Source organism: Sorex araneus, chromosome 1, assembly GCF_027595985.1.
Source record: "Sorex araneus isolate mSorAra2 chromosome 1, mSorAra2.pri, whole genome shotgun sequence".
Lineage (NCBI taxonomy): Eukaryota > Metazoa > Chordata > Mammalia > Eulipotyphla > Soricidae > Sorex > Sorex araneus.
The window spans coordinates 338,967,402-338,982,541 of record NC_073302.1 but is presented as its reverse complement, the minus strand read 5'-3'; the positions used below and the strand labels follow the sequence as shown (position 1 = coordinate 338,982,541).

The window sequence follows — 15,140 nt, the reverse complement described above, 5'->3', positions numbered from 1 at the left end:
ACCCATTTTTTTGTGAACATGATATAATTAGTGTAATGCATGGTTCAGATTCATTCTTTTACTTGTGACTGTCCACGTCACTCAGCATCACCTGTTCCCAGTGGAATAATCTTGATACCTTCATTGAAAACCAGTTGACCAGGGCTGGAGCGATAGCACAGAAGGTAGGGCATTTGCCTTACATGCGGCTGACCTGGGTTCGATCCCCGGCATCCCATCTGGTCCCCCAAGCACCACCAGGAGTGATTCCTGAGTGCAGAGCCAGGAGTAACCCCTGAGCATTGCTGGGTATGACCCAAAAAAGCAAAAAAAAATAATAATAATAATAATAGCTGACCATAGAGTTTATTTCTGGACTCTCAGTGTAGATTACTGTGTTTTGTAATAATTTTTTAAATGGTGAAATCTGGAATTAGACCCAATCCAACTTTCTTCCTTTTCAGAGTTGTCTTATTATCTTGGGGTCCCTTGTATTTTGGTATGAATTTTAGAATTAGTTGTCAATTTCAGCATGAAGGATAGTTGGGATTTTCATGGGGTTACATTTATATCGATTTGGGAAATACAATGCAGTATTTTTGTTTTTGTTTTTGTTTTTTTAATAGAAGGGTCAAACCGAGTGGTACTCAGCTTGGTGGTGCAGTCTTGGGGGCCACCATGCTTAAGCCTGGTTATGCTTGGGGGAGATCATGTGGTATGGGGTGTTGAACTGAGGGTCCTTATACAAGCTAGGCATGTGTGATACCACTTGAACCACTTTTACATTTAATGTAAGAGGAAGAAAATACTAGTTAAAGTCATAAATCTTAATTAATTTTTCTCAGCCATGTTAACTTCTGATTTTGTCAGTGATTTTACTGATAAAGATTGTCCTTTCTCTGGTCTGCCGTCTCCCCCCCCCCCCCCACTTCCCTCTCCCCCAACGCACACCTGACTGTGCTTACTTCTGGCTCTGGACCTAGGTGGGGCTCAGGGGGAAATACGGGGTTCCAGGGGCCAAACAGGTTGGCGTTACTTTTTTTTTTTTTTTCTTTTTGGGTCGCATCTGGTGATGCACAGGGATTACTCCTGGCTGTGCACTCAGGAACCACCCCTGGCAGTGCTCAGGGGACCATATTGGATGCTGGGATTTAAACCCGGGTCGGCCACGTGCAAGGCAAACGCCCTACCTGCTGTGCTATCACTCTAGCTCCTGGCGTTATATTTTGGCAATATATATAAGGCAAGTGCCCTGCCAGCTATACTGTCTCTCCAGCCCCCAAGGTTGTTGTTTCTTGCACCTTTTCCCCTTTAGATAAATGGTAATGAAGAAAAATCCACCTTTAATTTACTGATGTCTTTTTAAAAGCATTAACAATATTGTGAGTGCTTCTTCGATACAAGTCATTAAATCCTAAATTAAAAGATATCCAGACATCATCTAAGGGATAAACGTAAATGTATTTTCTGGTTTACTGTCTCATGGAGATTCCACATTTATTTCCCTACCTAAGTAGAATTCTGTGATGGAGGTGTAAAAATTAGTTGGCTTCACTCAGTTGTGTTCTAGCTGCCATTTTGTGTTAGCTCTGCCAAATGACCATTCTTCTGTTTGAGAGGTTTTACAAATCTTTAAAATTCAAATTCAGAGGTAGCTCTAATAAATTCAGAATACATAGTTTCGTGCACACCCTCCCCTTGTGTGTGGCATTTACGTGCATTTCTTTAGAAACTGTTAATACTGGCCAGGCCTCCAGGTCAGCCCAGAGTTGATTTGAGCTGCTCCAAGTGCAGTGTGTGTGTGACGTGGGTATTGGGGCAATCTTTGAAATTCAGCTTTCCTCATTTTTCAGAGCTTCATTCTTCAGCTCATAGTAAGGATTATTGAGAGGAGCATGTAGGGCGGTTCGCGGAGCAGGGTCTGAGCAACGCGGAAGCACCGTCTCTCACAGAGGCTGTACTCTGGAGGCAGAAGGGTGAAGAAGTTTGTGAGGTATTCTCTGAGTTCTTTAAACTAAGTTTGTTCCTTAATTGCTCTTACCTCCCTCGTTTCCGTCAAGGTCGCCCACGGTTCAGTGCGGTCTGTCTTCTGAAGCCCCAGCGTGTCCTTCCCCTTCCGCCTCTGTCAGGCTCTGAAACTGGTCCAAGAATGCCTCCATTTTCTTTGCTCTACTGCCAAGCTGCTTTTCAGAAGACTTACAAACTTTTTTTTTTCTTTTTTTGGTCACACCCAGCGATGCTCAGAGGTTACTCCTGGCTCTGCACTCAGGAATTACTCCTGGCGGTGCTCAGGGGACCAAATTGGATTCTGGGAATCAAACCCGGATCAGCCGCGTGCAAGGCAAACACCCTACCCACTGTGCTCTCACTCCAGCCCCAGAAGACTTATCAAACTTTGAAGCATTTCTGAAGTATGACCCTTAGCTCCTCACTAGCCAATGCAGAATTCTGGCTCCAGGTCTTCTGCAAACACCCCTGCTGCATCTGCGATCCGTGAGCCAGCAGGTACTGGGAAGAGGGAGGTATGGGCTCATGAAGACATTTAAAAGCCCGGAATTAATTTGTGAGAGAAGTAGGTGTTCTGGAAGTGATTGTGTTTTTCCCAATTGCTTCTGTAAATTTCTATCATTGGCCGTGCATCTTGCTAAAGCTTATTTTTCATGTTCTTCTGAAGGATGAAAGGTGGTAAATGTTTTGACATTAATCCCTTTGAGAGATTGTACACTGGAATACTGAGTGCTTAACAATAGAAATGGCCTAGCAAAAAAAACTGAAGGTCTCTTATAACATTCTGAATTGATAGTCATGATACAGAAAGATGTTGGTCAAAACCTATTCCATTTTCTCATTTAATTTAAAGGGGAACTGGATATAAAATACATGTTACTAAGTTCCATAGTTCGGAAGCCCCTTTGGGACAAAAATTATAATAGTTCTCATAAAACTCCCTAAGAAACCAAAATAGTTCTAGGAAAATGATTGCCTTTCCTGACTTTGAATTGTAGACCAATGGATAGAGTTCATAGTCCAGAAATAAATCCTCGCATTATGGACAGTTAATTTCTGACAAAGGAGCTGAAGTAATGAAGTGGAGGGAGAAGTTTCTTCAACAAATGGTGCTGGGAAACTGCATATTCACATTTAAAAAATGAATACCTCAACCCATTTATAAGAGGTAACTCAAAGTGCATTAAAGGCCTTGCTTGAGATTAGACCAGAATCTGTAAAAGTCATTAAGGAAAACTCATAGGCAGACGCTCTGGGAAGTCAACCCCGGAGGTGTCTTCAATTATGTGATTCCAGTAGGTAAAGAGAACCAAAACAAAAATAAAGAAACAGGACTACAACAAATTAAAAAGTTTTTAATGGCAAAAGAAGCTTTGAGCTAAAGCGGGTAGGGCGTTTGCCTTGCATGCGGCCGACCTGGGTTTGATCCCCGGCATCCCATATGGTCCCCCAAGCACCGCTAGGAGTAATTCCTGAGTGCAAAGCCAGGAGTAACCCCTGAGCATCGCTGGGTGTGACCCATAAATAAGCAAACAAACAAACAAACAAACAAACAAACAAATAAATAAATAAATAAAAAGACACCATCCTGAATGGGAGAAAATATTTGCACATAATACATAGATCAAGGGTCAAGGAACGAGTACAGCAAGTAGGGAGCTTACCTTGCATGTGGCCTACCTGGGGTAGACCCTCAGCACCCCATGTGGTTCCCTGAGCCCCCAGGAATGATCCCTGAGTGCAGAACCAGGAATGATTCTTCCCCAAAGAAGACAGCTGTATGGGGCTGGAGCAATAGCACAGCGGGTAGGGCATTTGCCTTGCACACGACGGACCCGGGTTCCATTCTCAGCATGCCATATGGTCCCCCGAGCACCGCTAAGGGGTAATTCCTGAGTACAGAGCCAGGAGTAACCCCTGTGCGTCACTGGGTGTGACCCAAAAAGCAAAAAAAGAAAAGAAGAAGAAGAAGACAACTGTATGACTCAGGCAGAGAAAAAGTTCTCATCAACACTTCTAGGAAAATACAAGTCAAAACCACAGTGAGATTTCTCACACTACTGAAAATGGCATATACCAAAAAGTCTGGAAACAACCAGTGTTGGCAGGGTACAGTGAAAAAGCACCCAACCCTCATCTGCTGATGGGGGACTGTCACCTGGTCCTGTGTCTGTGGAAAGCAGTATGGGGGTTTCTGAAAGAAGGAAGACTAGAACTCCCCTACAGCCCAATGGACCACTTCTTGGCAGACACAAAACTCTTCCCCCAAACACAAAAACTGTAATTTGAAAGGATATATGCACAATGTTTTTTTTGCGGTGTTCAGGGAAACAAATTCCAAATCCTACCATGGATGAATGGATCAAGAAGTTGTATATGTGATGCTTTGAAAATGGAAAATAATCATAGAGATGGTGACAAAACTTAAGACCTTGTTCTCCTTTAAACGTCATGTGCTTTGCTTGCTTGTCTCTGTAAATCTTTCCTTGCTTTTTTCCCCCCACTGTGGAGAAACCCATGTTCTCTCTTGAACACATATTTTCTCTTTTTCTCTCCCCTCCCATCTTTCTAATCAAGTTTCATCCAGTGAAAACTATTTAATACTTGCAAATTATGTTTTAAGAGTTTTGTATACTTTGTTAGTTTTATTTTTAGTGATTCTTTAAAATATTGTTAGTGTTTCTTTACATTTATTCATTTATTTATTTATTTATGCCTTTTTTTTGTGGGGGGGGGTCACACCTGGCGGTGCACAGGGGTTACTCCTGGTTCTGCACTCAGGAATTACTCCTGGCGGTGCGCAGGGGACCATATGGGATGCTAGGATTTGAACCCGGGTCGGCCGCGTGCAAGGCAGATGCCCTACCCGCTGTGCTATCACTCCAGCCCCTTTGCGTGTTTTTTTTAAAAAACTTAAAAAAAATTAAAAACATCTATGAAAAATAAAACAAAGGGGGGCTAGAGTCATAGTACTGTGGATAGGGTGCTTGCCTGGCAAGTGGCCAAACCCAGGTTTGATCTCTGACATCCCTTGTGGTCCCATATGGCTGGGTGTGTCCCAAAAACCAGAAAAGAAAGAAAAACATAGTAAAGGGAGCAGCAAATAGCCAAAGGCATCTGAACTGGAGAGTTGGTTGTTAGAACTGAGCTTAGGGATGGTGGTGGGGAGCAGGCAGTGTGCTGGGTTGGGATGATGTATGCATGAAACTGGTGGTGTTGCATCAAACTATTGTTAAAGGTACTGCATATCATGAAAGAAATAAAGAATAAGGGATGTGGTATGATACTTGGTGGAGTACTCAGCCATAATGAAAGGTAAACTCGAGGGGGGGGGGCGGCTGGAGTGATAGTAGAGCGGGTAGGGCGTTTGCCTTGCACGCAGCCGACCCGGGTTCCCATATGGTCCCCCGAGCACCGCCAGGAGTAATTCCTGAGTGCATGAGCCAGGAGTGACCCCTGTGCATCGCCGGGTGTGACCCCCCCCCCAAAAAAAAGAAAGGTAAACTCATGCGGCATGCCATGTGGAATTGGAGGGTGTTAGGTTAAGTGAAATAGGTCCGAAGGAGAGGGCCAAACACCAAGTGATATTGTGGAATATAGAAAGTCAGAACAAGGGAGTAGATAGTACTGATCAGTGACAAACCCTTGACATTGGAATACAAAACAGATCACCATGTGGTAGGAGGACGGGGAGGGGAAGAAGACTAGACTCTCAGAGATGCAGGGCCAGTGGGGAGGTCCTGGGCATGCTGGCTCCGTGTGGTACAGCAGTTGTGCATGTTGATAGCACAAGGTTTTATTCTGTTTTAACTACCTAGAATTTTAAAAATGAGAATAGTTCTGTTATTGCCTAAAAAGGTAACTGGTAAGTGGTAATAGGTTGGTTATTCAGAGAAACAGATATAAATCCAGTGGGCATAAATTGATTTCAACTGCTAAGAATTATGAAATCTTGGAGTATATTTGTGGTGAAGAATTCCATGGTTTTTGTTTTGTTTTGGTTTTTGTGTCACACCCGGTGGTGCTTAGGGGTTACTCCTGGCTCTGCACTCAGGAAGTACTTTTGATGGTGCTCAGTGGGCCATATGGGGTACTGGGGATCTAACCAGGGTCAGCCTTGTGCAAGGCAAACGCCTTACCCGCTGTGCCCTGCCTGCTCCAGCCCCACAATCCATGTTCTTGAAGGTGAGCGCAATAGGAGTTGTGTTGTTAAAGGAAATCTCCTCCCCCAACCCTGGGGTATGTGTGTCATGTGTGATATTGTATACCTAATGGAAAGGGAATACACTGAACAGTATATCTTTCTGGTGGGAAGCCACTGTGAAACCTACTTTTAGAAAAACTGTATTTTACTCAAGAACAAAAGCCCAGATAGATTCTCTAGTGAGTTCTGTGGTTTCCTCAGAGAAGATATACTACTTACACTTCTTAAGCTTTTCTGTTTGTTTGTTTTTTTTCTTTTTGGGTCACACCTGGCTCTGCATTCAGGAATTACTCCTGGTGGTGGTCAGGGGACCATATGGGATGCTGGGAATCGAACCCGGGTCGGCCACATGCAAGGCAAATGCCCTACCCGCTGTGCTATTGCTCCAGCCCCCAAGCTTTTCTTATATCAAGGAAATGGTAACCCTTCTTAGCAGCTTCAATGCAGCGAACCAAAAACAGACTGATAACTACTAAAATAAATAAATTTAAGACCAGTTTCCTTAATATTGATGCAGAAATCCACAGTAAAATCTTAGTGGACCAAGTCCAACAATAATATCAAAAGGATCATAATGCCATGACCAAGTGGAGGTTTTTTTTTTTTTCACATTTTAGTGGATCACTGTGAGATAAAATTACAGACTTACAAACTTTCATGCTTGCATTTCAGTCATACAATGATCGAGTACCCATCCCTCCACCAGTGCCCATTTTCCACCACCAATGGTCCCAGCATCCCTCCCACCACCTCCACCCTGTCCCCTCCACCCCACCCTGCCTCTGTGGCAGGGCATTCCCCTTTGCTCTCTCACTCCTTTTGGGTGTTATGTTTTGCTATAGAGGTATTAAGTAGGCATCATGTTCAGTCTATAGTCTATTTTCAGCCCACATTTCCCACTCCTAGCGGGCCCAACTAGTACCCTTTGCTTGGTGGTCCCTTCTCTATCTGAGCTGCTTTTCCCCCCAGCATGTGAGGCCAGCTTCCAAGCTGTCGAGTAATCCTCCTGGTACTTATCTCTACTATTCTTAGGTGTTAGTCTCCCATTCTGTTACTTTATATTCCACAAATGTGTGCAATCTTTCTGTGTCTGTCCCTCTCTTTCTGACTCATTTCACTTAACATGATACTTTCCATGTTGATCCACCTTTATGCAAATTTCATGACTTCATCTTTTCTAACAGCTGCATAGTATTCCATTGTGTAGATGTACCAAAGTTTTGTTAACCAGTCATCTGTTCTCGGGCACTTGGGTTTTTTCCAGATTCTGACTACTGCAAATAGTGCTGACAATGAACATATAAATGCAGATGTCATTTCTACTATACTTGCCTCTCCAGGATATATTCCCAGAGTGGTATTGCTGGGTCAAATGGGAGCTCAATTTCTAATTTTTTGAGAATCGCCCATACTGTTTTTTAAAAGGGCTGAACCACTGGGCATTCCCACCAGCAGTGAAGGAGAGTCCCTTTCTCCCCACATCTGCGCCAACACTGGTTACTTTTGTTCTTTTGGATGTGGGCCACCAAGTGGAGTTTTTTCCAGGGATGTAAAGTTGGAGGACGATTCTCTCTCCCTCTCCCCCCCTCATTTCATATATATTGTATAATACATATATATGTAATATATCAACAAAATGAAAGATAAAAACCCAACTATATGATCATATCAATTGATGCAGAGAAAGTTTTTCTATAAGATTCAATATCTAACCATAATAGAAACCTTTTACAAAGTAGGGATAGAAGAAGTGTATCTCAAGGTAGTAACTGCCATTTACTACAGACCCACAACCAACAAAGTGCCCAATGGCTCAAAGCTGAAACCTTCCCTTTCAGGCCAAGCACAAGGCGAGTGTGTGCACTTCACCCACTGCCCCGAATCTAGGCTCGGGCATTCTTTTCACACAGTTAGACAAGACATGGAGTCACAGGGATCCAAATCTGGAAAGAAGTTTAACTATCACTATTTGCAGATGACATGTTTTTATACATTAGAAGACCCTAAAGTCTCCACTTAAAAACTTTAAGAGCCTGGAATAATTACTGAGTGCAGAGCCAGGAGTAACCCTGAGCATTGCTAGGTAAGGCCCAGAAACCAAAACAGAAAACAACCCTCCCCAAAAAAACCCCAGTCTTCTAGAAATAGTAAGCCAACACAGCAAAAACAGGTTATAAAATCAATTGACCCCAAAATCTTTCATTTCTACATGCAAATGATGAACAAACTAGAAGAAAATTTGAAAAGGAACCCCATTTAAAATACTGTCCAAAAACATTAAATGTCAAGGGCTTAGTAAAGAATGCGAAAGACATTAATATCCACCATGAGCAATTCCTGAGTGCAGAGCCAGGAGTAACTCCTGAACATTGCGGGTCTGGTCCAAAAACAAACTGAAGAAAGAACCAAACCCCATCAACAACTAACTCCCCTACAAATCTCTACTGAAAGACATAGAAGAGGACACTATGAAATGGAAAAAAAAACTCTGTGGTCATGAATTAGAAGATTCAACGTTGTCAAAGTAATCATCCAAAGAATTATACAGATTTAATGCAATTCCTATCCAATGCCCAATGGTACCCTTCAGACTTGGAACGAACTCTACTAAAATTTGTATGGAATCAGAAAACTTCCCAAATAGCTGTTCTAAGGAAGAAGATGGGAGGTATCACATTTCCTGACGTCAGAGTTTACTGTAAAACTATAGTAATATGGGCTGGAGCGATAGCACAGCCGGGTAGGGTGTTTGTCTTGCATGCGGCCGACCCTGGTTGGATTCCCAGCATCCCATATGGTCCCCTGAGCACCACCAGGAGTAATTCCTGAGTGCAGAGCCAGGAGTCAACCCCTGTGCATCCCCGGGTGTGACCCAAAAAGCAAAAAAATAAAAAAATTAAAAAACAACCAAACTATAGTAATCAAAACTGTATTGTACTGGAGTAAAGATTCTTATGGACACATGGAACAGAATTGAGACCCTAGAGATAAACCCTCAGATCTTTGGACAGTTAATGTGACAAAGTTGTTGGTGCACGACGTGGAGCAGGAAAAGCCTCTCAGACAGAAGGTGCTGGGAAAAATGAATAGCCACGTGCAAAAAAATAAAGTTGTATCCGTGTCTCATACCAATCACGAGAGCTAATTCAAAGTGGATTAGAGACATCATGATTAGGCCAGAATCCATTCAGTGTGCTGAGATAAATAGGCAGAACTCTCCAGCATATGGACCGCAAAGTGTTCTGAGTGATTTGACTTCAAAGGCAAAGATAACAAAAACAAAAAATAAACAAATGGGGTTCCATAAAATTTAATATTTTTACAATTAAAAGAAAAGCTTTTACATAATATAAGAAATGCAGGCCAAAAAAAAATACCATACTGAATAAAAGAAAATAATTGACATCCAACACATAGAATAGAGGACTAATAATATCCAAGATACATAAAGTACTCACAAAACTCAGCAGTAAAAATACCAGTAACCCACTCCATCAAGAGATGGGGACAGGGCTGGAGAGATAGTCCAGCAGGTAGGGCCCTTCTCTTGCTGACCCTTCAGCAGGACAGGCCCTTCAGTTGATCTGGATTCCATCCCTGGCGTCCTACATGGTCCCCCTTACCTACTCCAGGAGTTATCTCTGAGTGCAGATCTGGGAGCAAGCCCTGAGCAGAGCCTTCTGTGCCTCCCCTACCCCAGAGGATGAACCAAGAAACAGTTCTTCGAAGATGACGTGTGGACATTTTGGAAAGTAGGGACTGGAGATAACGCAGGAGGTGAAGTAGGACTCCCCTTTGCCGAGGGCTCTAGAGGCTGCAGCCTTGCTCAGATTTGAGGGAATCCCTGGCAGTACCATGGGGCACTCCTGGACACAGCCAAGAGTAGCTCCTGACTGCTGCTGGCTGTGGCCCCACTTTCCAGACTGGGTAATAGGGGACCAGAGACAGTACAGGAGATTAGGTGTTTCTTTTCCTCACAGCCAAGCACAGCCCAGCTTGCTCCTGTTCAGAGATAGGAAAGCCCCTCCACACTGCCACATGTCGCCCCCAAGCTAGCAATGACAAAAATTGGAAAATAGGGTGAAATTCCTGTTTCACCTGGAGGCACACCACGTGGTGCCTGAGCCCTGCTGGCGGCACTCTGGTGCAGTACTGGATGACACACACCCAGTTATTGTTTTTAATTTGGGGAAACTAAGAAAAGGAGGGAAGTGCGAATTATGACTTTGTTATTCATAGTTTGGTAAATTTCTTTCCACCTTTTTCATTTGTTTTAATTATTTTTGGATCACACCTGGTTGTGCTCAGGGCTTATTTCTGACTCTGCTCAGAGGTCACTCCTGGCAGGGCTTGGGGACCATATGTGGTGCTGGGGATTGAACCCAAATTACCTGAGTGCAAAGCAGTTGCCTTCCTACAAAGCAGGTACACCGTCCAACAGTACACTTTTCTTTTAATATGACTTCATTTATTGTATATACTACATTCCAGTAACAGGAACTCTTTAATATTAAGGTAAACCTTAAACGTAATTTAAAATGAGAATAAAATCTCTCCTGTATAGACCTCTCAGTTTCACCTAATATCAGTACTTGATCATCTTGTTTTATCTATATCCTTGAAGAATTTGGATCAAATTCTGTGTGACATTATTTTACTAGTAGTATCTAAGTATGACCTTTAAAAGTACTTTATAAAAGCTATCAAGCTGGGGCTGGAGCGATAGCACAGCAGGTAGGGTGTTTGCCTTGCACGCGGCCGACCCGAGTTCGATTCCCAGCATCCCATATGGTCCCCTGAGCACCACCAGGGGTAATTCCTGAGTACAGAACCAGGAGTAACCCCTGTGCATCGCCGGGTGTGACCCAAAAAGAAAAAAAAAAGAGCTATCAAGCTGCCTTTATTAAAACCTGAAGAAGGACCAGGAAGATAACTTAGCAGCTTGGAGTCTGCACTTCTGACAGACTCACAGCTGTGGCCACTGGCATTGCACTGTCCCCTGAGTGCCACAAGGGAGTGACCTGATCTCTGAGCACTGGGCAAGGAGTAGCCCAAAACAAAATCACCCTGAAGGAAAAACAGAAACAAAAACTGATTCTTTAGTATCATAATTTAGTGAATTAACACAATAAAATACTTTCAATGAATATCCAATAATCTACTTAATGATTCCATTAGGACATTTAGGGTGTTTAGAATTATTTTTTTCTTTTTGGGTCACACCTGGCAATGCACAGGGGTTACTCCTGGCTCTGTACTCAGGAATTACTCCTGGTGGTGCTCAGGGAACCATATGGGATGCTGGGGATTGAACCTGGGTTGGCTGCATGCAAGGCAAATGCCCTACCCTCTGTGCTATTGCTCCAGCCCCCATGGGGTGTTTAGAATTTTGTGTGATTATAAATAACTGTTTGGACAACTTCATGCCTATAATTTTTTCTCTAGTTGAATCTTTTCCTCAGGAAGGCATTTTGAAGCTGAACAGTAATACAAAAATTCCTGTGATGTTTTATCATCTCTGCAACAGTGCATCTAATTAAATAAAAAATCCTTTTTTCCCCTGGATCACACCTGGCAGTGCTCAGGGTTACTGCTGGCCTGGTGGATCTGAGGGGACCATATCAGGTGCCGGGGAACAAACACGGTCAAACACCTCACCTGCTGGGCTCTCTGGCCCTGAGAAATTCTTAGTTCAGGCAGCCTATAAGTGTATAAGTGGAAGACCTTTGCCACTTTCAGTCGCCGTACTAGAGGGACTTGTGGCTTCATTCTCCTCGGGATACAGCTTGCTGACTCTTCCATAGCATCTGAATCTGTGTGGAATTTGTTGGTCATGAGTGATTATTCTGTCTTCTATCCTGTTGCCACAAACATGGCTTGGCTTAGACTTTAAAGGCATAGGTGGCAGGGGCTGGAGGAATTAGCACAGCAGGTAGGGTGCTTGCCTGGCACAAGGCCAGCCCAGATTCTCTCCCTGGCATGCCATATGGTCCTCCGACCCCAGCCAGCAGTAATCCAAGTGCAGAGCCAGGCCAGGAGTATGTCCTGAGTACCTCCGGGTGTAGCCCCCAAACCAAAAAATTGAGAAAATAAAATAACGGGGCTAGAGAGCATACAGAAGGTAGGGCACTTGCCCGCATGATGTCCTGGGTTCGATTCCCCAGAATCTGTTGGAGTGATCCTTAAGTGCAGAGCCTGGAGCAAGCCTGAGCACCACTGTGCCACAGAACAAAGACAAAACTAAAGTCAAGGTTGAGGTGTCAGGAGTGAAGCTCAGTGGCAGAGCATTCACCTTGCGGTGTGAGGCCTGGCTTGGATCCCTGCCCCTGAGCCCTGCCCCTCAAGAGAAGCGAGGATTTAAGGTATTCTCCACAGAATTAAGATATTCCTCCAAAACTTTGGTACATCTATACAATGGAATACTATGCAGCTGTTAGAAAAAAGGAGGTCAAGAATTTTGTAGTTAAGTGGATGGGCGTGAAAAGTTTCATGCTGAGTGAAATGAGTCAGAAAGAGAGAGACAGACATAGAAAGATTGCACTCATCTATGGTATATAGAATAACAGAGTGGGAGACTAACACCCAAGAACTGTAGAAATAAGTACCAGGAGGTTGACTCCATGGCTTCGAGGCTGGCCTCACGTTCCGGGGAAAGGTCAACTCAGAGAAGCGATCACCAACTACATTGTAGTCGAAGGCCATGTGGGGGAAGGGAGTTGCGGGCTGAATGAGGGCTAGAGACTGAGCACAGCGGCCACTCAACACCTTTATTGCAAACCACAACAGCTAATTAGAGAGAGAGAACAGAAGGGAATGCCCTGCCACAGTGGCAGGGTGGGGTGGGGGGGAGATGGGATTGGGGAGGGTGGGAGGGACACTGGGTTTACAGGTGGTGGAGAATGGGCACTGGTGAAGGGATGGGTTCCCAAACTTTGTATGAGGGAAGTATAAGCACAAAAGTGTATAAATCTGTAACTGTACCCTCACGGTGATTCTCTAATTAAAAATAAATAAATTAAAAAAAAATTTAAAAAAAAAACCAACCAAAAAAAAAAAGATATTCCTCCAATATTATTTTTTGATGCATTAGATTAGGAGTCTAATGTGAATTTCATTCCCTCAGTCATTAACAGTTATAGATAAGGATTTTTAAATTCTACTTCAAGCAGGGAAGATTATTTGGATTTCTAGACAAAGACGAATATAGGAAAAATTGACTTATTATTATAGAAATTAAATAAAAATTGATAAAAACATTAATATTTTTCCGCAGGGGTGTGGGGCACACCCAGCAGTGCTCAGCACTCACTCCTGGCTCTTCGCTCAGGAGTCACTCCTGGCGGTGCTCCGAGACCATTTGGGGTGCCGGGTCCAACCTGGCTCCAGGGAAGTGCCTTCCCGTTGTACCATTGCTCCGGCCCCAGCTTTAAACTTTTTTTTTTCTTTTTCTTCTTTTTAGCTTTAAACTTTTTTGGATTATTAAACTGAAGATTCTGAGTATCAATAATAGTCTGGACAGATGATTGTTTTTTATATCCTTTGAATAGTTTATTTTACTTTATTATTTTTTGGTTTTGTTTTTTTAAATTTTAAATTTTTTAATTTTTATTGAGTTACCGTGAGATAGAGTTACAAAGCTGATCATGGTCGGGTTTCAGTCAAACAATGTTCCAACACCCATCCCTCCACCAGTGTACATTTCCCACTACCAATGTTCCTAGTTTCTAATTTCATATTAAAAACTGTTAGTCAACTATTTGAGCTTGTGTAACTCTTTTCCAGAGTTCTGTGCATACAGTTATATTTATATTGCTTATATATAAAAAAAACTGTTCTATATATTTCTTTATATGATCTTTATATATCTCTGGACAGATGATTTAAGAACAGAATAAGCAGGAGGAAGCTAATGTAAGAGAAACAAACTGTAAAGCCACACTCTAAGCAATATATAAGGAATTTATCTGTTATCTAATATTGTTTTGGATACAGAGTGGTATAGTTCAAAGAATACTGACATTTGGAGATCCAAGTTCATTTCTTGACCTTGTCATGATAATACTAACAACAATGATCTATAAATAATTACCATTTATTGAGTGTGTCAAGTACCAGACCTGTGAGCAGTTGATAGATGTCAGTCATTTAGTTTTCACAATTCCACAATAACCTTGGCAGACTAGTTTGCACTTTTTAACATCTCAGAGAAACAGAATCTCAGAAATTTTGTCAGAATCTGTGTAGTCTTTTTTATTCCTGTTGTGATCACGGTGTTTGTTTTTTTTCTTTTTCTAGTCGTTCTCTCTTGGTTTCCCAGTATCCTCTCTTGAGTACGAGTTGTCTGTGGTTAGGTGTAAAAGATATTCTTCTGTAAACATTTGAGACCATGTTCTAAGGCCATTCTCTTCATTATTCATCACTCTCCCGTTTCATGACCCATGATAATCTGATTTAACACGGTATATGTTTATAATATATGAGATAATGCTTCAAAATTCAAAATTGTGTATGTCATTTTCTCTAGCTACTAAAACTTTTCTTCCTAAAGTTTGCACAGTTGGGTACTGGGCCAGGGTATTTCAGTTCTTTTTTTCACTCATCTTTTATTCTCTCAACTTTGCTTTTCTTTACAGAGTTTGAATTCCTACACAAACGGAGCATATGGCCCACCATACTCCACTGGCCCTAGTGCAAATACCACCTCGTACTCTGGGGCATATTACACACCTGGATATACTCAGACCAATTACTCCACAGAGGTTCCAAACACCTATTGTTCACCTGGCGACAGCCCAACCCCAGTCTCTCGTTGGATGTATCCCCAGCAGGATTGCCAGACTGAAACAGCCCCTCTTAGGGGGCAGGTTCCAGGATACTCTGCTTCACAGGTAACCTGTTTTCTGTTGGGACAAAAATGCAGGCTCTGTCTCTTGAGTTGTATGTAGTGAAA

General features: G+C 42.7%; 1 protein-coding gene across 3 annotated transcripts in view; it reads left to right on the top strand.

The window, feature by feature from the left end:
• The window catches only part of BAG4 (BAG cochaperone 4), a 41,810-nt gene that overhangs the window by 21,033 nt on the left and 5,637 nt on the right, over nt 1–15,140 (top strand). For all 3 annotated transcript variants that reach the window (XM_004606864.3, XM_004606865.2, XM_055124637.1), the window contains one exon: nt 14,824–15,078. In XM_004606864.3, the coding sequence (XP_004606921.2) occupies nt 14,824–15,078 (255 nt within the window). The remainder of the gene's footprint in view (nt 1–14,823; nt 15,079–15,140) is intronic.